This window comes from Anser brachyrhynchus (genome assembly GCF_964034855.1).
Source record: "Anser brachyrhynchus genome assembly, chromosome: 11".
Taxonomy (NCBI): domain Eukaryota; kingdom Metazoa; phylum Chordata; class Aves; order Anseriformes; family Anatidae; genus Anser; species Anser brachyrhynchus.
Window position 1 is genome coordinate 14684897 of NC_137706.1, and position 21571 is coordinate 14706467.

General features: G+C 47.7%; 1 protein-coding gene across 8 annotated transcripts in view; it reads left to right on the forward strand.

Annotated features, from left to right (window-relative positions):
- NTRK3 (neurotrophic receptor tyrosine kinase 3) overlaps nt 1-21571 on the forward strand; it is a 207510-nt gene that overhangs the window by 142981 nt on the left and 42958 nt on the right. For all 8 annotated transcript variants that reach the window (XM_080607080.1, XM_080607078.1, XM_080607079.1 and 5 more), the window contains 3 exons: nt 11202-11332; nt 15305-15477; nt 20547-20790. In XM_080607080.1, the coding sequence (XP_080463206.1) occupies nt 11202-11332; nt 15305-15477; nt 20547-20790 (548 nt within the window). The remainder of the gene's footprint in view (nt 1-11201; nt 11333-15304; nt 15478-20546; nt 20791-21571) is intronic.

Genomic DNA, 21571 nt, shown 5'->3' on the forward strand with positions numbered 1-21571 from the left:
CAAAAGGAGGAGAGGAAGCACCAGCTCCTCACAGACCTGTGTGACTGAATGAGGACCAGCTGCTCTCCCCATCAGATTAGCCAATTCCTTTGTATGATCCGTCCTTCTCTCTTTTTTTTTCCTCTGCATAATTTGCTGCTTCATAACAATTGCCGAAATTGCCCAAACCACAGAAATTTTAGAGCCCAGCAGGCAGAAATGGCTCACATTACTCCTCCTTCAGGGGTTTCCTTCTGCAGGAGGAGTTGGCAAGATGCAGAAAGGGATAGTGTCATGCATGCAGAACAAGTAGGGAGAAAACCAAGGAAACCTCGGGCAGAAACAAAGACAGAGCAAGGTCCGTTTGGGGTGTTAGGAAAACATGAGTCTGAGGGAACACCTCATCAAGCCATGGACGTGCGTGCACCTCCTGTGTCAGCCCGAGGAGAAAGGGAGTCGGAGGAGGCGAGAAGGAAGGGGAAGGAAGGAGAGAAATGGAAATTGGGCAAATTGGAGAGAGGCTTTCTAATTAAATCATAACTTTAGCCTGAGATCTGTCTTTCAGCACCTCATGTTTTCACTCCATATGGCCTCACTTCTGGAATTTTCTTGTTCCATGAGTTTGGCTGCATTAGCCTCCCATTTAATGACCAGCAAAGAAGCCACTGGTGGGAGACTGACTGGGCGTGGGGCAAGAGAAGACATAGGGACATGGAGTTACCAGGAGTAAATAGAAAACAGAAAACATCATCAACCACCACAACAACAGAAAGCAGAAAATGCCATGTTTTGTCCAAATTTTCATTTTCCTTTGTGATGATGGTGAGGCTGACAGCAATCAGAAGCACTTCCAACCTGCCTGGAGCTCTAGTTGGAAGGCTCAGAAGACCAGGCCCTCTCACAAAATCACCTGCTTTGAATTGGTCCAGAAATTGTGTCACAACAGATTTTTCTGAAAACCTTTTCTCACTTTCACATCTGGCAGGAACTGTGATTCTTCTAAAAATACCACTCCAGTTTGCACCCAAGTTTGGGGCCAGCTCTTACTCTGTTCAGAGTGGGTTCTGCGCCGTGAATCAGTCCTGGGACGGCTTCCAAACCCTGCCTCTTTCTTTAATGCCAGCTTTCTAATAGCTGCGTGGTCCACAGAATGTGTTCACTATGTCTGACACTGTTGTATGAGGGATTTTTTAGCACTTACAGTGGGGCAGGTTAAGCCTAGAAGCTGTTAGGAAGATGATGACAGCAGAACTAGACTAAGCAGAAGCAGTGTATATTTGTGGCTAGAACCCCAAATCCATGGAAACTGGACAATATTTAAACAGTAGTACCCCAAATACTTACATTCTCAGAATTGCAAGAAAAAGCTTAACCTAAAATCCTGTACCTAGTGCTGCAATATCTACCTGGGTCTGCATGCAAAGTACAGCATGGCTGAGAGCGGCTGCTGGGACCAGGCTGGCACCAGCAGGATTCGGCTGGTGAAGCTGAAAAGAGCAATAAATTCACCTTGGGACATCCAGCCCTCTGAGATGTGCCCTCTGCAGGGGTAAGTACCAGCTGGTCCCGTTGCCTCCATCACCCCCCCAGGTGGGGAATGCTGGCTAATCTAAGCTGTCGAGGAGGGGAGAGAGTTTTTTGATGATGCTTCCAAATTAAGGAGTGGGAGGAAGACTCTATGCAGGCATAAGGGTTGGAAAAAAGGTTCACGTGGACCCAACAGCTCTTTTCTGGCTTTGCAGCAGTTCAGCATGATTTATACACAGTCGAGGAGGGGATGCCTGTGCCAGGCACCGGAGCCAGTCCCCATTTCTCTGCAGTGGAGATCTGACTGAGGAAAGGTGAGCTGTGATATCGCCTGCAAGCAGGCGCTGGGAGGCTTCTGGTCCCTGCTGAGGGGCACAGGCAGAGCTGTGGTGCTGACTTCTCAGGCTGGGGAAGCCGATAGCCAAGGGCCTCGGAAGGGCCTGTGTTCCTGGTGGGAGACATTCTTAAAGCTGCGAGGCTGCTGCTGAGACCTGGTCGCTTCCAGCTTTATTGTGATTATCCATCTCAGCAATAGGATGCTGCTAAGTGTCTGATTACTGTGTTGTTAAACCTTAAGCCTGAAATCTGACTGCTGCGTAGTCCCTCGAGGGGCAGCCAATCCTCCTCTGTCCCTCCACCGGTAATCCCTCCCTTCCCTGGGAAAATAATAAAAAAGAAAGACAAGTGGTATCTGTCTGCAGCAGCGCTTTCCAATCAAGTGAAAAGTAGCTGGAAAATCAAATCAGCCGGTAAGTTCCTGCAAAACACAACTCTATCTCTTTAAAATCTCCCTTTTTGAAGGGCTGAGCTGAACAGCAATAGCTGCTGATGTAAAACAAACCATTATTCCTCCTATCTCCTCTCCAAGCCCCCTCCCAGCAGACGCGTGAGTCTGAGGGAGGCAGATGCTCTCTGAAGACTATTTTCCTCCGTTAAATAAATTCACTTTCAAATAATGTGTAATTAAATGTGTGGTATTGAATTAATGTTTTATTCTGAGCGCTCTGGCAGCAGGGGACCTAGGGGCCTGGCTGGTGGAAAGAAAACACGTTTGCCAGGAAGACTCACTTCCCCTCTCACAACCCCTTTCCCTAAGAATCCCAACCCCTGCTTCTGAGAGATCCTGGAGCGTACCAAGTCGGTGAGGATGATACTTTATGCAAAGTCCCTTCTATGATGCATTGTCATAGGGCTCTTGGGCATTTACCCAGTAAAGTTCACTGCAGCCCACTCTGGTCCTTCTTCTACCTTTGTCCTGCTGGGCTTAGTCTTGCTCCTCAGAAGAGCCCGGTTGTATATTTAATGCTTTGGCTTTGGAGCCTACTGTCAGCCAGCAATTATTTGAGGGGATGCAGGAGAATATGGGAATTTTGTCTGTTTTTAAGTCTTTTGTCTGGAATTCTAATAAGGTTTTAGTCCCATCAGCAGTGTTTTGTGCTCCCCTGGGAGCTGCAGAGGAGCCAGTGCAAACAGAGGCACGGGCAGGTGCGGGGCAAACCTGCACCCATGCTTTGCGGAGATGGGACCAAGGGTATCTGTCCTCACCCAGTGACATCTCATCACATGCCATCTTCACAGCATGGCCGTGCTTCTGTAGGATTCTGCAAAGTGCTGTGCATGCCAGCTGAGACTGCTCTGCACCCTGTAGTCATGGGATGCTTTATATTCCTCTCTTTGTAAAAATAACTACCAAGTGTTTTGTGCTCTGGCTTATGGGACTGAACTGAATGAGAGATTGAAAATGTTTTGTTTTGATAGGAGTGATGGGTACTTCAAGCTGTGACTAGTTTTCCCTGAAAAGGCGTTTGTGGGGTTGGTGCTAAATGCATTTTTAACATTATTATTATTTTTCAGATTTTTTAAATGAAGAAAACAAAAGATATCTTTGATTTGGGTTTAAACTCCCCAGGCATCTCACACCACCCTGTGTCACCCACTGCCAAACCAAGGCATTGGTTTTCAGTGCAGCATAGGAGCCTGGCAGCACCTGGGCGTGCACCCATTGATCTTTTGGTCGAAGTTGTGGTTGTGTTTCATCTTCCTCTCGGCTCCTACACGCACACCTCCCCATCCCTTGATGCTCACCTTTACCTCAGAGCATACCGTACGTGCAGACTGCTGCTGCTGGGGCTCTCGGTGCTGCTGTGTGGCTGATACCAGGGCCGGTGCTGCCGCGGAGATGCAGCAGCTCCAGTTACTGCAGCCCAGCAGGTGCTCATCCAGCCGCTCCTTGCCGCTCATCAAAGCACTCTGTGCAGCTCCAGGGCTGTTTGGCAGAACAGCGGCTCTCCTTCAAGCTGCGGCTGGTGGAGTTAGCTGATGAGTGAAAGGCAGCCCTTTGGGTCAGTGCTTCCTCTCCACGTGGTATCGCAACAGCAAAGGCCAGAGGAGCTGATGATGGCCTGATTGCCAGAGGTTTGCTTGGAAGTGGTGCATGTGAGGTATTTTGAAAGGATCAGAGATGCAGACTGCAGAGGTTGTTCTTCTGTTCTCCCATTTTCTTGAGCCTGATTACACTGAACATCACAGGCTGGTATTCTGGATTATTATTATTATTATTTAGCCCAGATTGTCCAGCTAAACGCATCAAGGGACATAGTATTTATTTTTAATTTAATTTTTATTTTATTTTATTTTTACCAAGGTCCATTTAGCAGCATGTACTGCATTAGCTCCAGGTCAGCTGGGCAATATTGTCCTCTCCTCATCTGGGATCTGCACTGGTGCCTTGCAGCTGCTCCCAGAGAATGAGGGGAATGACAAGAAAATACAAAGAACTGCAGAAACCTAATGTAGGTTCCTTTTAAGGTCTTTATGGATGACTATGATCATGAATAATGCAACAGGTATTCAGGCACCAGGGGCTGGCTGCCTGAAAGCAAGTTGCCAGCACCTTGGTAAGATTGAAGACATGAAAAAGTCTGAAGAGAAGCTGTGAAGCCAAATGCCACGTTTAGGCTTGCTGGAGATAGAAAAGCCTGGGGAGGGATGCAAAGAGAGGGGTAACAGTAAAAGTGAGAGCATCTGTTGTGTTTCAGGTTGTTTCTATCAAGGCCAAAGGAGAGAAGCTGAAGTAATGAAGATGTGAGATGGAAAGTCTCTCTCTCTGTTTTTGCTGTGTGGATGCACACAAATGGCTGTGAGAGCTGTCAGAATTAGCAGAGAAAGGTCTGACCGAGGTGGTCTTGCAGGGTCTGCTAAGCAGGGTGGGGAAGGACATCAGTATACCTGCGGGTTGGGGCCCACATGGCTCAGCCAGGGACTAGGCCTGTTCCGTGGAGGTCCCAGAGATCCAGACATGTTTTAGCTATAACTCCGTGGCTTTGGGGCCTTTTTGAAAGGACTCGCAGAACTGCTTGGTGCTTATAATCACAGCTATTCTGAACCTGAGTCCTTGGAGGGTGCCTTGACAGAGGAACTTGGTGAAGAACCAGCGCCGGGGCATAGCGCCGAGCTGCCAAAGTGTGTGCCCAGGCCTTTTCCCAAAGGTTGCTCATGTCAGAGCTGGGAGAGGAGCCACCAAAAGTGGAAGGCTACCTACTTGGAATCTGTATGGAGATAAGAAACAGCCTGTTTATTTCTCCATTTTTTAAAATGAGGTGGGACTGATTCTCCCTTTGTTTACATGTACTTCACAGCAGCCCGCAATTGAAATCAATATCCTCCTTTGACTTTGATGGATTTGCACCAGGCCAGGAGGGAGACCCAGACTCTGTGCAGCTAGCTTATGCATTATCTTCTCTCACTACAAGACAAGTCTGTGAGAGAATGACTTATCAGCCCTCCAGCGTCAAGGCTTTTTGATCTGGTCCTACCCGATCCGCACACTTTACTCTGATCAGGTACATTGGGTAACTCTTCGAGATACTTGGTTGACATCGAGATTGCAATTGACTGCCTGACATGAAAGGCACTCTGTTTGGTACTTACACCTCTTAATGACACAATTTCCAGTGCAAATAGCGAGCTTGGTTTATTTGCTTTTAATTGTCACGGAGCAGGCAAGCTATGCAGGATTTATTCATAAGAATTATTTTAGCGGTGTGTCAGGCAAGAAGTGAATGAATCATATTGACTAACTGAGAACTTTGCTACCTTTTTTGTGGAAAACTTATGTATAAAGGGAAAAAAAAGAGACAATTATTTGGCATAAATTAATTGTTACAGCAAATGACTCAGCTGCTGCTGAAAAATGTCACTGTTGTTATCATTTATAGAGTGTTGTTGATGCAAATGAGGCTTTAGAAGCTCATGGAAATCAAGGCCGTTACCACAAAGAGCCCAGGATCAGACTCCAATAGGGATACCCAAAAAACACATCTGAAAGAAGTCAGTATGAAAACAGAGGCTGGACAGGAAGAAAGGCAAGAAATAGGAAGCCAGGTCAAGAGAGAAGAAATGACATGAAGTGACAAAGCTAAGGGAGGGAGGAGCTGATGACAGAGAGGTGCGAGGTGCAGGAAAGGAGCTGTCTCTAGGGAAAACACAGCCATGGGTAAAGGAGAAGAAACTGGTAGAAAATTCATATTGGTCATTTCTAGGATAGAAGAGAAAGCTGCTGATAAAGAGGGCTGCAAAAGTAAAAGAAAAGATTTCCAAAGGTTTGCCCTGTTTCTTCAGAGAACTATGTGTTGTTTGTGAATTAGAAGTCCAAGGAAAAGAAATCCACTAAAACTACAGCACCCAGAGAGACCGCTGCTCAGGAGTTTGAAAGGAGGTGCGAGGAATTAATTTCAGATCTAGTTCCATTTTGAACAGGTGATCCAGCTTAAGTAGTTTTGCATTTTGTTGTGACTTAGGTACTGTCACTGCTTATGGTTTACTCTATTTGGAGTTTGATTTGTCCATTTACCTCCCACTGTAGTCGTCTGTGTCCAAACACTGCATCATGCTCGTGCAGGTTGCAAGAATATTATCAAACTGTGGTTTTAAGGACCCTGGCTGTGATGGGAATCTCAAATGCAGAATTTGCTGTATCATTGAACCTTTCTCTTCCTTGCCTGACCCCCAGGACTGATTCGAAAATGAGACAATAATTGGAAAATTAGATTCATGAAATGGGCCCGAGCAAGCTCCCAATTTGTTCTCATGTGATTGAAATGTAGCTGTTATTGGAAAAAGGGTGTTTTCACTGCACACCATCTGTCATCAGCTCTATAAGCTCTACCTGGGATTTGGAAGTTCAGCTGGGGTCTTTCTGCCTTGACACAAGGCATAAGCAAGAGAGATTCTGCAATATCGGTGTAAAACATGGGTGAAGAGTCATTGAATCAGTCGTATAAGTGAAAAAGTTCTGGCTTTTCCAGGCTCCTTCCCAGGGGCTAATACGGAAACAACCTATCAGGGCATGGTAGATTGATGTATGAGGAGGAAAGCAGAATTAATCTTGTTCCCTCTTTCTCCTCCCCTATATCCCTGGCTGTGCTGGGTCTGCGAGGTTAGCAAAGTAGAATATGTTTGTGTCAAGAACGGGAGCAGATGCAACTAAGGGACACATGGGAACAAATACAGGGAGGAAGAAGCTGCTGTTTTTAGACAGCCGCTTTTCTGACTGAATGCACTTTAAGCACAGATAAAGTCAGCCATTCTGCAGAAGGTTCAGAGGAGGTTAGGCAAGATCCCGTCGCAGATCCAAAGCCGCAACCCTTCTGCCTTGAGTCTTGGAGAGAAACAGAAAGCTTTCTGCTCTGGAGGTGATTTGTAAAAGCAAGTGCAGCATCCCAGATTTACCCTCTTGCTAACCCTCTTGCTTAGCCACGTGCTAGCATCATTGAACCGAAGTTGTGGGGCATTCCCAACCAGCTGCAGGTCGGCTGTTTGCTGCTGCGGTTCATGCGTTATTCAGAACTACAGCAGATGCAAGGGCTCGAAACATGTTTTCCACGTGTTAAACTTTGATGGACAAGAAGGGAGGTGGAGGATCTGCCTACTCTTCTTCTGTATCAGACAGCAGTATAGTAATCCTGAAACAAGGACCGCAAGATGTTTCATTTTAAACTGGAATTACTTCAGTGTTGTGCGCTCACATCCTTCCTGTAGATACAGCACGGCCTTGAATGAATTCCCATCATGCTGTCAAGTCTGGTTATTTTCCTGTCGGGTCTTGCTGTGGTTCCCGCATAGATTCTTCTTTCGAACTGTCTTGTTGGCTTGTTTTTATAAGTTAATGGTACGGGGGGGGGGAGGAAAATAAGAGTGGTACTTACGAGAAGACAGTTTGCATACACCTTGTCAGCAGGGCTGACCGCAACACAGCTGAGACAGATTAGCGCACCGATGCCTGCCTAAAACAAATAAACACCAGCTGTTTATCAGACAGGGCTCAGCTTCCTCCAGGAGGAGGTAAACAGATTTATGCAGATGAGCCTCCCAGGTGCCCTTGCAGCGCGGCGTCTTTCATGGCTATTCGGTCTTCCTCATGAGTTACAGCCAGGGCAGACGAGCACAGAATAGATGCAAGGTTAGCGCAATAACACAGCCGTCCGGACAGCGCCGGGGAGGTTCTTCACCGCTTTGTGCTTCAAGCCCATATTTAATAATAATGCAGGATTAATCACAGCGCTGATCTCACTGCTGATGGAAGGATTTGATGTAAACTTCAGTATTTTAAGCTTATAGCATGTGAAAAAGCAATTTATTGTAACTCACTTATTATTCCATTTGTGCCTAAAATACTATGAAGCAAAATTTATGGCTGCTCAAGGTTGAGGGAAATTGTGATCAGTAAAAGTATTTTCTCATTCTCCATTAAGATTGTCCAGTTGCTGTCTAACTGCTTAACTTCATGAACCCCATTTTTTTTTTTTTTTAAATAACCATCAAAGTTTACTTTAAATCCAGCAGTGCTATATGAGTCTGCTACCTCAGCAGCATTTCTCTCTTGGTTCATCTCCTTCTGTCATAATATCTCCTTAAATTCTTCATACGCATTTTCCCTGAAGCTTCACAGATGACCCTAACAACTTGCTATGAAATCTAGGTTTTGAAGACAGATGGGATATTATTTTAATAATGTAGACATAATTACACAGTCCGGACACTGACTCTCAGAAACATCTCATAATTTATTAATACGTTGTTGGGAAGCCAAATTGGGAGCTGAAAATTTGGAGCAAGACCCTAGGGAGTTCAGAAAGAGAGGTTTGCTTCAGTTCTCATGATGTTACCAATTATTAGATGTGTTAATAATTTCCAATACTATCACTGCTTATTCTGCAACAGTTTCCTTTATAACTTCATCTCACATCAGAAGGGGCAATGCTATATTTCTGCTGTGATTCCAATTTTTTAAAAGTATGCTTGGGTTCCTCTTAATACAGGATCATTTCCCAGCAGCTTTCTTGATTGCTGTTTATTGGGAGTCCTGGAATGCAAATACATGGTTTGTCCATACAGTAAATACTAGGTACTATAGTGATGAGTGTTAAAGAAATGCTTGCCAAGAGAAAGAGGGAGGAAAAACACACACACACAAAATAAAAAATAAAAACCAAATAAAAAACAACATCAAAAACCACAACATTTTTCCTTACTCTATTAAGTAAATTGTGCCATTTGAGCTTTTCTTAGATTAGGACTTTCCTCACCTAAGTGCATCACTTGACATTTCAACATGTAATATTTCAGATTTCTCAAGGTATTCCTTAAACACCCAACGGAAACAGGTGGAGAAAGCTAAGTCCACATGTGATTTGTTCTCTCTGGCTGTCATTGCGGATTTAAAACCAAAGTCATTTTGGATGTGCCTCCCATCCTCTGCGTTAATGTTGCTAATATTATTAATATTGGTTACTAACAGTTTTCAGTCTATTGAACGATTAATGAAAAGGTCGATGGGAATTCTCTACACAGGCATCGTTCATTACAAGGCCCATTGCTTATGCAATCTTGCTGCATCCGTCTTCCCAAACAAGCAAAAGAGCCAGAGACGGCAGCTCCTTAAACCCGCTTGTGGGCTCCTAATGAGAAATCTTAATTGTATGAAAGCTATTATGATGTTACTCTTCCAAGCCATTGGCTTTTTGATGCGTTGAGTTGTACCTAGGTTGCTGTGAGGCATTTGCTCTCTTGGGCCGGTATCAGTGCCTACTGAGTCAAGCCTGGGTGACAGGAGCTGGTGGCAGGTTGTGATTGCTTAGTGATGCCTCCCTGCAGCCAATTTAAAACCTGGTGCTGGTCACCTCCATCTCTTGTATATCCAGTGCCACAAGGGAAATGCATCTGAGCTGAGGGGTGCGTACTCATACAGCTCCTGCGGCACATGGAAGAGATGGAAAAGACTCAAAGGCAGTCCAGAGCAAAGATAAAGCCTCAGGGTGGGAATGGGAAGAGGGCATTATCCCATCTAATGCCTCTGTTTGAGGAGACCTCTGATGCAGCATTTTTTGCTCACCAAGAACCAGAGAAGAGTGTGTAGCTCTCACTGCCCTGTTGTGACCATCAAGCTGAAGCCGCAGGTGATCTGTGCTACAACACTCTTCAAAGGCAGGCAGTTAGCTCCAGCAAAGTGAAATTTAGAGGGATGAAGTTTTGAACATCATGCTTCCAGACAGTGCTGTGGTGGCTGTTCATCTCTATCTGCCTTCACAGTTCATTTCAGGATAAAAAAAAAAAAAATGCTTCTTCATATTTCCGGAGGAGTTATATGGCACTGTGATGCTAGAAAGGTGCTTGGAGCTTTGTCAGGAAGTAGCCGTGCCCTAGTGTCTCCCCCAAATGAGAACATGGAGACCCCCAAACTCTCCCTGCAATCCGTGGCATTTAATCGTGACCCTGCATTTATGGAGATCTCACTGTAGTTGTTTTTCCTTGTACATGCCTAATACCTGGGCGGATCTAGCCTTATGAACGACCCCGGTAGCTGATGTGTATCAGTTGGCACAGACCAATCTTTATAGGCTTCTGTATCCCCGTTAAATGAATAGCTATTGCTCTTTTGATTCTTCCTGGAACCTCAGTTGCTATTTTCGGTCAGTCCTCGCCATCCTAAATGTCAGTGGAAAGGATCATTGAAACTAATGGTTTGAGTTCATCTGTTCTGCCGGGGACTTTATACCGCGGTGACCTGGTTTCTGAGGGAACGGTTGCGTAGGAGATGGCTGCGGGGTCAGGGTCTTGCTACAGGGCAGGGCTCGGTGCCCCCAACCAGCTCCTGCTAGTGCCCTAAGGTGCAGGGGGGTCAGTGCTTCTCTCCCCCACGGGAACGCTTTGACTTGCCAAAATTCAGCCTAGGAAATCTGCTTGAGTTTGGGTTTAAACTGATCCCTGTTGAAATGCAAAATCCAACGGCTTCTGGGAACTCAACCTCCTAATCTCACCTGGCCTGGCATCAGAAGTATGCGACCTTTGCTACGCCTCACAGGAGATGAATTATTTCTGAAAAGATCTAGGTCTTTGTGGCAGATTTTACGCCAAAGGTTCCTCTCCCTGAGGACTGGCCTGCTACAAGCGTGCAGTGACGACGTGATAAACCTCAAGTACTTTCCTCGCAGATGTTTTGCATAAGACTAGCTCCATCCCAGAGATGGCTGCGTTCTGTGGGTGGGTAAAAAGATCCCTGTAGATATTTTTGCAAAGCAATTTCAGATCCTTTTCAGCTTGCTAGAAAATTGAATTAGTTGTTTTCCATTCCCTGAATTAACCCTGCTTCATTCTTCCCTCAACCCTCTCCCTCTTCCTTCCCCTCCCTCCAACAGATGTCCAGCATATTAAGAGGAGAGACATCGTTTTGAAGAGGGAGCTGGGAGAAGGTGCCTTTGGGAAGGTGTTCTTGGCCGAGTGTTACAACCTCAGCCCCACCAATGACAAAATGCTGGTGGCAGTGAAGGTAAATCCCGAGGCCAAATGGCAGAGAGTGCAGCAGGGGCTGGATGAGCCTGCGTGGGAAAGGGAGGCAGGGGGGGGCTGGGGGCCAGGGGCGGAGATTTATCTGATGCTGGAGGTTGTGGTAAATCCACTTAGTCACACAAAGTTTCAGTGTTTCTCTTCAAGATCGTCTGTTCTTGCCAATGCCAAAGCTCCTCTTCCTGCCGATGGGGCCAGGAGACACGGAGCTGGAGCTGGGCTGGGAGGTCTCAGCGCCGTGCAGCTGCAGCAGCGTGGTGTGGAGCCCACCTTCCCTCTGCGAGGGACTGGGAACCTTCTCTTCTGGGATTTTGTCTTTTTTGTCGAACATACAGAAGATACAGAGAGGCCTCAGCAAAAATAAGCACCTGAAGCTAAGCACGACCAACTGACTTGCTGGGATCTGTTTGCTGGGACAGCTTCGCTGCAAGATGAATTAACCAGCTCAGCTCAGGTCCTGCTTGCGTGGCCACAGATTGCTCCTCTCTTGGTGATTTTGAGCTGATACGAGTTCAGCATGGCTTGCTTTGTGCTCTTTACATCCTTGCGAGGGTCCTCACATGAGCTGTGCCACACCAGCGTGGCCCTGGGCGCAGGGACCATGGCAGGAGTGTGCTCTGCTCTCAGGTGGCACCATGCAGCAGACACACAGAGTAATGTGTGTCCATGCTGGAGTGCTGGAGGCATCCGGTTACTTCAGGGTTGCTTTAATCATCAGCAGTTTGAGCCTTTTCACTTTTATTTATTTTTTTTAAGCTAATTTGTCCCCTCATGCTCCAGCCATGAACTGCAAGGTTGCACCTTCCACCTCAGAGACTGGTTAAGAGTAAGGTAATGCAGGTACCCCCATGATTAATTACCTGATTATAGGGTCGGCACCTGCCTATCAGTGCCAGCCATCCCTTATGCGATCCTGTCTCTCGGGTCTCTGCCCAGTTTTGTTTGCATGTAGACAGAAACAACATCCGAACTTGTTTCTGCTAATTGCTATTACGAGCTTTCATCTCCAGAGTGCCTTTCATCCTACCAGGTCACACAGACCCGGAATCAGAGCGGGGCCCTGCAATCTGGCTTTTTCCCAGCTTAGGGGAGGGTGGGGGAGTGGAGTGGGGGGAATTCCTTCTAATTTGGACCACATTATCAGTCTTAGGAGAAAGAAGAAAGAAAAATAAAGGGGCTCTGTGTATAAAGTTGAGATTTGGCTGCATTTCCTGAAGATCTCATGTTCCCAATGGAGGCTGAGAACTACCTCCATGGTCACTGCAGCTCTGGCAGCAGCAGGACGTGCTGCTTTTAGGGCAGCCGAGTCCACAGGCCCGAGTCTGGGGCTCCCTCCCAGGGCCAGGACACGGGCAAAGAAAGTGGCTGCATGCCTCACTGGGCTCAGTGGACTCAGACTTGCAGCGGATCTAAAGATCGCAGCCCTGCAAATAAGCTGAGTTTTGATGTGATGGCACAGACAAGCTTCCTGTTTTATTCAGCTTGCTTCTAAAAACATCTTAAGAAGTGCACAAAAAGTATAGTCAGCAAAGAGCGTGGGGGTTACAGAGTCAAGCACCAGGAATGCTGGCAGGGCTGGTATTCAGGGCATGTTCTCCGAACACACGTATTTTCTTTTCTCTATGGGCTTCTCCTTTGTCATGCTCACTCCATGTCTGAGAGCTCCCTAGATGAGTGCTCACTTTCGCAGCCTCCCAGACAAGTGCTGGGGTTGTATGATCCCCATTTTGCAGAGGGCAGGTGGAGACTTGGGGAAATTGAGCTGAAACGGTCGGCTTAGCAGGAGGACGGAGTTATTGACCTGCTTTTCCAGTGCTCCAGGCAGCAGGTACCAGACCGATGCTGAGCCCTGCTGCTGCAGCAAACACACGGCACTTGGGGAGACCTGGCCCTGATCCCACACGAGCAAGAAATTCCCAGGCAATGTCATCAGAGCTGACAATTGGTGGCAAGAGCTGCAACCTAGAGATAGTGAGTGAATTGCCTGATAATTTGTAGCAACCCTGCGAAGGAGGCACAAATTTCAATTCACCCCAAGCCTTCCTAGGAGAGATATTTCTGCCTCTGGTTCTGCTGAGACCTCCTCTCGTCTTCCTCCACTCCTCATCTTCTTTCCTGATTCCTCCACCTCCAGCTCCTTTTTGCTTCACGTCTAAATGCTTGACTGTGCAACCTTAGCTATGTTTTTTAATACCCTATTTTGTGTGATATTTACAAAGTCACAGTCCTAACACCTCGTGGAAATGGTAGCGTGTGAAGGAGAGGAAACCTGAACTCTCTGCAACCTGAAATATTACATGCAACTACAGGAAAAAATGGAGAAAAGAGTGATGGGGGAGGAGGAATGTTTTCCTGGAGGAAAAAAAAAAAAGGTAGCATCAACATTATGAAGATATTAAATGACTAAAAGTAATTGGGTGCCTGAGATAAGGATGGATGCTTTGCCATCTGCGCATTGTAACTACCATCCATCTAAATATCTCTAGTCAAGCTATCCCAGAGGACACAGAATTAAAATAAAATTATGCCGTGTGTCTAGCAGGTTGGGGGCAGAAGAAGGAGACGAAGGAGTGTCCTGAGGCTTAGGTAAAAACCTCGCAGGAGAGCTGCTCGATGGGGAAAGGCAGCCGCAGTGCTTCGCTGCGGGTGGCTCTGAGTCCTGCAGAGCCATAGACCAGCCCGAGGTGTGTTAGCAGCGTGCTTGGGCCCCTTCCTCTGGACACAGCTTTTAGATCCTCAGCACCCCTTTTTGCTCATAAATTAGAGCCAGCTGATGTCACCTCTCCTGTTGTCACAGGGAGATTCAAGGTGTGGGGAAAGGTGTGTGTGTGTAGGTAACAGGAGAGAGACCTGCTGGGCCCAGCTGCTGCAGGTGAAGCCGCACAGAGAGAGGAGTCAGATCGGATCTGGGAAAAACTGAAACAAGCTGCCTTAAGTCTTTTTTGACTCCCATCAGGCTGCACGGTTAAAGCCCAAACTGGTACTGAGCAGTGGAGGATGGAAATAATATAACTGAGGTTCTTGGGCTCAAAACTACAACTGCTTCTTCATTTCCTTAAATCTTTGTGAAGGCTGCTGGTTTTCACGGCCGTCCCGTCTCGTCAAACATTCTGGACTTCAACTTTTTGCTAAGTGCTCGTGGCAGAGCCCTCCCTTGATATCCTGAGATGACAACAAGCTGCTTTCAAACCAGCTCTCCTATGCAACTGCCCAATAATGCATGGACAAGCCAGCCCCCAAGCATCCTCCTCAATCACCAGCTGCACCCACAACAGCATCTTCAAAGCAGCCCTACAATGCTGGGCTGGAGCACACAGCCCGGAGCCTGCAACCTACCCTGCAATGGCAATCTGGTGCACTCAAATGTGGAAGATGAGATATTCTCCATAAGGATACCTATTTCAGCATCGGTCTGCCAGGGGAGCTGTTATAAACAGCAGGGAATAAAAACATGATTTTAAAAATTATGAGAAAATACTTGACAGTGTCCTTCTTCAGAGGCGGTTTGAAAAATCCACACAATAACTGCACAGCCAGGCAAATCCATCTTCTGAATAAAGGTAGTATAGTCAGCTATTTCAAAATAAAAGACGGATAGCAAGGACTGGCTGGCTCAGGAATTTAATAATAATGAGATATGAAGCCATTCACCCCTAGGTCACCAGTACAAATCCTGCCCAAGCTGGGAATAATTGGAAGCTATTGGAAGCTATTACCCTCTGAGGCATGTTTGCTGCTTCCTGGGAAATGAGCTGGGGAACCCGCTGGGCTGGTAAATACACGAACAAAATGCTGAGGTGGTGCCACCAGCACCCACTGCCCACCCTCACAGTGCGTCTGGTGGTGGCAGCAGTTCCTACCCCTTCCATCAGCCCCTCTGTGACTCCTCAACCACTTTGTTCTGGCTTTGCCCTGCCTGAGCCCACCCCGTGCGTGTCTGTGTCCCTTCTTTCAGGCGCTGAAAGACCCCACCTTGGCAGCCCGCAAGGATTTCCAGAGGGAGGCAGAGCTGCTCACCAACCTGCAGCACGAGCACATCGTCAAGTTTTACGGCGTGTGTGGTGACGGCGACCCGCTCATCATGGTCTTCGAGTACATGAAGCATGGGGACCTGAACAAGTTCCTGAGGTACGTGCGAAGGGGGGACAGGGGATGTGGTGCTCCAGAGACGTCGCAATCATCTGGGTGTTGGTGGGCTGGGTAATGTGAGCGGGTGGTTCAAAGGAGATGGAGGTCCTCACCGGATCTGGTGCTTTAATGGCCCTACCCCAGCATTTCCTCTTGGGCAGTCCCAGGGTTTGTCCTCCAGGTGAGCTGTGGAAACCAGAAGGTTCTTCTCCCACCCCTGCAAGGCTGAAGGTGCAGGAAGTGGGGCTGCAGTCCCTCTCTGCCCTGTGAGGGTTGAAGGATGCAAACAATCCTGGCCTTCAGCAGCTCTGAGTCCTGTGCATCCATGCCCTACAGCTCCCGAGGCCTGGAGGTCACCAGCCATGACTCCCCATGTCACCCAGCTTCTACTTCAATAGCACCACAACTAAAATACTCTCTAGAGAAACTTTCTGGAGCCCTTGATCTGATTGCAGTCCCGGGCATTTACTGATTTATGGTTCTTATTTCTGTATGCAGAAAAGCGATGAGAAATTTTGGAGGGGCCTCGGGCAGTGCCTGCACAGCCTGTCCCTGGTGCTTGTGCCCTAGATCTTATCAGACAGAATGTCCTAACCTGTGGCTCCAAGCTACTGGAGACGCTAGGCAAGGCCAGACCAAGTGCCGTAATTGCCTCCCTGTCTCTAGAGAGACACAAATTGCGAGATCCCCCCGCCCAAGCCATCATTCAGCCATCTCATCAGCACGAGGCAGATGGTTTGTGTGCCCTGAATCCACCAGTGGCGAGGAGCAGGGAGCAACAGTGGGGAAATGTTTGTGGTGCTGTTTTCCCCTGATACAGAAATTACGCTCTGCAACCTGCGTGCCAGTGGAGTGGTACTTACCTCTTGAAATAATTAGTAGTTTTATTTCCCAGTATTTAGAAAATTGGACCCTTGATATTTTCCCGCTTTGACTGTTAAGTGTGAGCATGATTGCAGTGGGAACAAGAAGCTTGAGCACCTCGGGTCTAGATCTGGGGCTGGGATACACTCTGAATTTATTTTTCCATCATCACAATCTGCTTCTGACCAAGGAAAACAAGGAAACAAATCATTTCCCGAGGTTTTCACTTCTAAGCAACCACCCGCAGCACAAGAACCATGGGGAAAGATGCCAAGTGCTTCTCCTTTCCCCTGACAAGCAGGGCCAAGCTGTCTGCAGATCCCTTGGAGCACCCACAGGGCAGTGGCTGGGGACACCCCTGCAGTGGTTTTTTGCCTCATTTTGGCATCGTAGTGGGTGGATCGAATACAAGTTTATAGCTCGCTCCCTGTCTCATGCCCTGGATAGTACAGACTGGTGATGGAGTGTTAAGGTCAGAGCCTCAGCCTCGTGACCGAGGGAAGCCACTCTACAGCAGAGCGTGAGAGGCCACGTTCCTCAAGCACTTCACTAGGAAGGAAGAAAATTGACCCATCTTTTTTCCTGGCAGAAGCAGCAGCCTTATTCTCCTTAGAGGAGGTAGATATTACAGCTGAGGCATAGCCTCTTTCGCTGCTCTAATTGACCTCCCGAAGAGACTAGCCCAAAACTGGCTCTCCTGCTGTCTCTGAGGGACAGCTCGTGCCTGCTGCCACTGCCTCACGTAACTGCTCCACACAACGACGTGCTCCTAAGGCTGGTGCTGCAGCCACGCACCGCCACACCTCCACATCCCAACCCTGCCATGGACATGTCCGGGGCCTGGCCCAGTACTGGGGAGGAAAGCTCTTCTCTTTTAGCATATATGAAGGAAAAAAGCTAAGCTTTCTAGATGTGCTGTTCCCTCAATTACAGCCTCCCATTGTCCAGCTGCCCTGAGCTGCCAGCTTCTCCTTCTCATGCAGCTATGGAGCAAGCAGCTACGTGCTGCTGTGTGTGGTAGGCAGTGAAATCCCACTGTGTCCCAAAGAAAGCTGGCTTTGGGGACAGGGGAAGATGTATCCAGCAAACAGGAACTCAAAACACCAAAGGGGTTATATGGAAAGAAAGTCTTGGGCTTTGTTTGTCAGGTCAGCTACTTGCTCTGCTCACAGCAGCACTGGTGGGGAAACTCAGGGGGATGAGAGCTGCAAGGGGGGTCAGTTAGCATGGGTGATGCAGGAGTGCTGAGCACCCCTTGGTGAGTAGCAGGTTTTATTGTGGCATGATTCACCCAGCCCATAGCAGAGACGGCTGCCCCCAGGCACTGGAGCCAGGGGCACGGTGTGTCTGTAAGAGACACTCAGCTGAGCTCTTCCCAGTTTGCCTGCAGAAATTGGAAAAGCTATAAAATGGAAGAGGCTCACTTTAGACCCAGCTTCCCGAAGAAAAGCACAATAAACAAATAAATAAAGAAATGGATAGTGAAACAGGAACTTATTCTGAAAGATCCTGCCATGAAGAAATACAGACATCACTCTGCAGGCAGCACAGCATCCCTAGGGCTGGTGTACGTGGCCTGGGGGCTCCCAAGCACGCTCTGCTGGAGGGTCTGCAACACCTGCCTTCCCACCCTGCTCACCGAAAATCCCCATCACTTTCTCCTTTTCCTTCAGTCACTTTTTTTCTAGGTTTTGTTGTGTTTCTGGTTGTGGCAGCAGCAAATCTGATGTAGGGATATTTACATGTTGCCATTACAAGTCCTCTTTGCAATCTATCATAAGCTGTTGCCATTTGCTGTTGCCTAAGATGGTAATTTTTGTTTGAAAAGTTGTGTAGTTTTGAGCTTTTTGTGTCAGTCCTTCCAGGGGAGCAGTCCCACAGTCAGACTGCCTTGGGACAGAAAGAGCCCTGGCAGCAGAGGGAGCACACAGAAAGAGGTGATTTTCCTCCCCACGTTGACAAAAACCTCCATCACACCTTAAAAGGAAAACAAAACAAAACAAAACAACACAAAACACCACCATTCTTAGACAGGGATCCACCCAGCCTTATGCCCTTTACATAAAGCTGAATTAAACCCCTTGCTCCAAGAAGAGATGGGCAGATCTCTCTCATATTCTCTGCAGGCTTCTTGATGCAACTAAATGCACTAATATCCCTCCTGTTAATCTCATGAATGTCTTGATACTTCTTTCTTCTAGACTATACCCATGTGGGATGGAGAAAGGGAGGGAGGGAGGAATATGTATTTTGTAAGACATACCCAGATATCTCCTTTTATAGTAGGGTGTACGAAGAGCCAGGGAAATAAAGGCATTGGCTGACCATTTTTTGAACATGACCTGTTCCCTTCAGATGCAGACTTCTTTGGGGACAATTAATGTATTTGAAAAAGGTAGCAGTAATAAGAGAGCAATATATCCTTCACTTCTCACCAAGGAATATTTACCCTCAATGACATCAGGTATCATTTGCAGCTAAATATGGTGTAACTGCAAGGCATGACTGATATAAACTGTCCAGCACAATTTTAGAAGCTATTTTTGTGCTGCTTTGCAGTTTTTAGTTAACCTGCTCAGTCCTGGCTCAGCTTCACCTGCTGGCAACATCTGTGGTCACCACCAGGTAATTTCCTGGGGTAAACTGTAGCCCAGGGTGGGCTGTTTAAAACCTTTGAGTAGTTATTTCTGCAGCTTCTCCTCGTGTTTAGCAGTCCTTCCAGTACTCTGCTGCTCTCACCATGCCCAAAAGCTTCCAAGGTTCCCCGGGCAGCCCCAGCCCTGCAGCCTGCGGTGCTGCTCCCCACCTGCCCGTGCGACGCTCGCTGCAGCATCAACCACTCGTGGCTCCCCGAAACATTCCTGGCCCCTCAGCACTCTTTTGTCTCCTCTTCCAGCTGTCCTGCAACCAGGAGGGGACCTTTGGAGCTGTGTACCCGAGGGCAGGGCAGCAGGAGGTAGCTGAAGGCATTTGAACAACTGTTGGTTGAACCCTGAATGCCTGGATGTTAATTCCTTGGTGCACCATAAGCCCAACAGAGCAATTAAGAAACAGAGACAGAGGAGGGAAACAGTTTGGGTCTCGGGGGTTGTTCAGTCCTGTGTCAAGAAGGAGAGAAAGTTTTGCACCTGCATTTCAATTTGGTAGCTCTCTGTGGAGTTACTGCTGGTGGCAGGGGTGAAACTCCAAGAACCATTTCAAAGAGAACAGTGTGAAAGCCTCAGAGGAGATGCTGTGCTGTGTCTTAGTCACAAGGAGGAAGGTCACAGCAAAGTCTCTTCCTTTTCCCTGAATATGAGGGCTTTTGTTATTCCACCTTCACAGGGTCCACTGCAGGGTGAGCTCCACTGGGGAAGAGACATCACAGAGGGAGCAGGACAAGACAGGCTTGGTACACAGTGAGGGAGGGGATAAAAAAGGGGACAGGACAGGGGTGAGGCTGACCTTAAGTCCTGCATTTACAATGCACTTGTTTCAGCAAAATATTTCCTTTTGTTGCCCAGGATGTTCTCCGCTTCTGCTGACATCCAGGTCTAACCTCTGCACCTCTACCTGTGCCTTCGCAGTTTACAGCACCTGTGTTACCTCTGGGATAGCTTTAGGGTACAAAAGATAATTTCTAGGGATGAAGCTGCTGGTGTTCTCCTGAAAGCTTTCGTGTGATCTCTGTTTGTATTGGTATTGACTGGGGGGAGATTGTTTGGTGATGTGGTGTTTGGATGAAATAGAGGAGGCTGTTTGGGATTAATAAAGAGGGTAGGCAACAAGAATGGGATGGCTGTGGAAGAAAAGAGGGTTATGTCTGCACGTCTGAGAAGGTTTCAAAGGTGTAAGAATTAACTAGAGTGAACATGTAAATATCTGGAAGCCCATTAGTTTTGCCTAGGTCTTGCCAGAGAGAAGGATGGCCATGGTGCCTCAAGGCAATGGTCCCTCTGTCCCAGGAGCCAGGGGCCATAACAGGTTGGAGAAGAGTAAGGATAGGAGAAGGATGTATGGCACCTCCTCACCCACCAAGTGTTCACCCAACCTCCTGTTCTCTTAAGCTTTCCTTTCTTCTTTCCACTGGAGCTGTGTGTGCATCCTCCCCCCGCTGAGCTGGGGGCTCGTCCCCACCCCAGCAGGACCAGCGACCGTGTGGGATCCCCATCTCCTGCTCACTTTTGAGACCCAACCCTGTGCTTTTTGCTTCTTCCTCCCTGTAGGGCACATGGCCCAGATGCTATGATCCTCGTGGACGGGCAGCCTCGACAAGCCAAAGGGGAGCTAGGGCTATCCCAGATGCTCCACATCGCTAGCCAGATCGCCTCTGGAATGGTGTACCTCGCCTCCCAGCACTTTGTCCACAGAGACCTGGCCACCAGGAACTGCTTGGTCGGAGCCAACCTGCTGGTGAAGATTGGAGACTTTGGGATGTCAAGAGACGTCTACAGCACTGATTACTACAGGGTAAGGCAGCTCCAGCGGCAGTGCGATGCTCAGAGAGAAGGGAGACTAGGAAATGTGACCGTAAATCAGTCTATGGAGCTCTCGGGCTCACACACTTGGTTATTCCCTCAGTGAAACACATACACAGGTGTCCATCAGGCACATCGGTGTGTGCCTTATCCCTGAACCACTGTTCTCACTCCTTCTGGGTCCCGGGCATGCTTGCAGTTCAGACATCCATGCAGATGCCTACACACAGAGCTCTGTGACACCCCAGCACACAGCCACAGCCTCTGGGATGCCTCTGAAGTCATCCTGATCTTCCTTCCTTCCTTCCTTCCTATTTTCTTCCTCATTTTTTTTCAAAGACATTGATAAATTAAAGGTAATCCAAAGAGGTGACAATGATGATTAAAAGACTACAGGCTGTGACCTCTTGTCTTAGATTAAAGAAACTTAATGCAGGGACCTAGAGAAAAGGCAACTGAAAGACTGACTGATAAGTGCATAAAATATGGAAGAGGAAATAATAGGCAATTTAAGCTCAACCTCAAAACACTTTTTCCAGCAGGGACATCATTTAGACAATGGAATAATTTGCCAGAGGTAGGTTGCTGAGGGCCTGTCATTAAAGAAGTTCAGGAAGCAGCTAGATAAAAATGCCCGGGCTTAGTGCAGAGGCTAATCCTGCACTAGTCTCTGGGGACTGACTCGATGAGTCAGAAATGCCTTTGCAGTCTTATCTCCTGTGATTTATGCTCGCTCTGTCCCCTTGCCTCGCACACTCCCTTTGTGCCCGGTG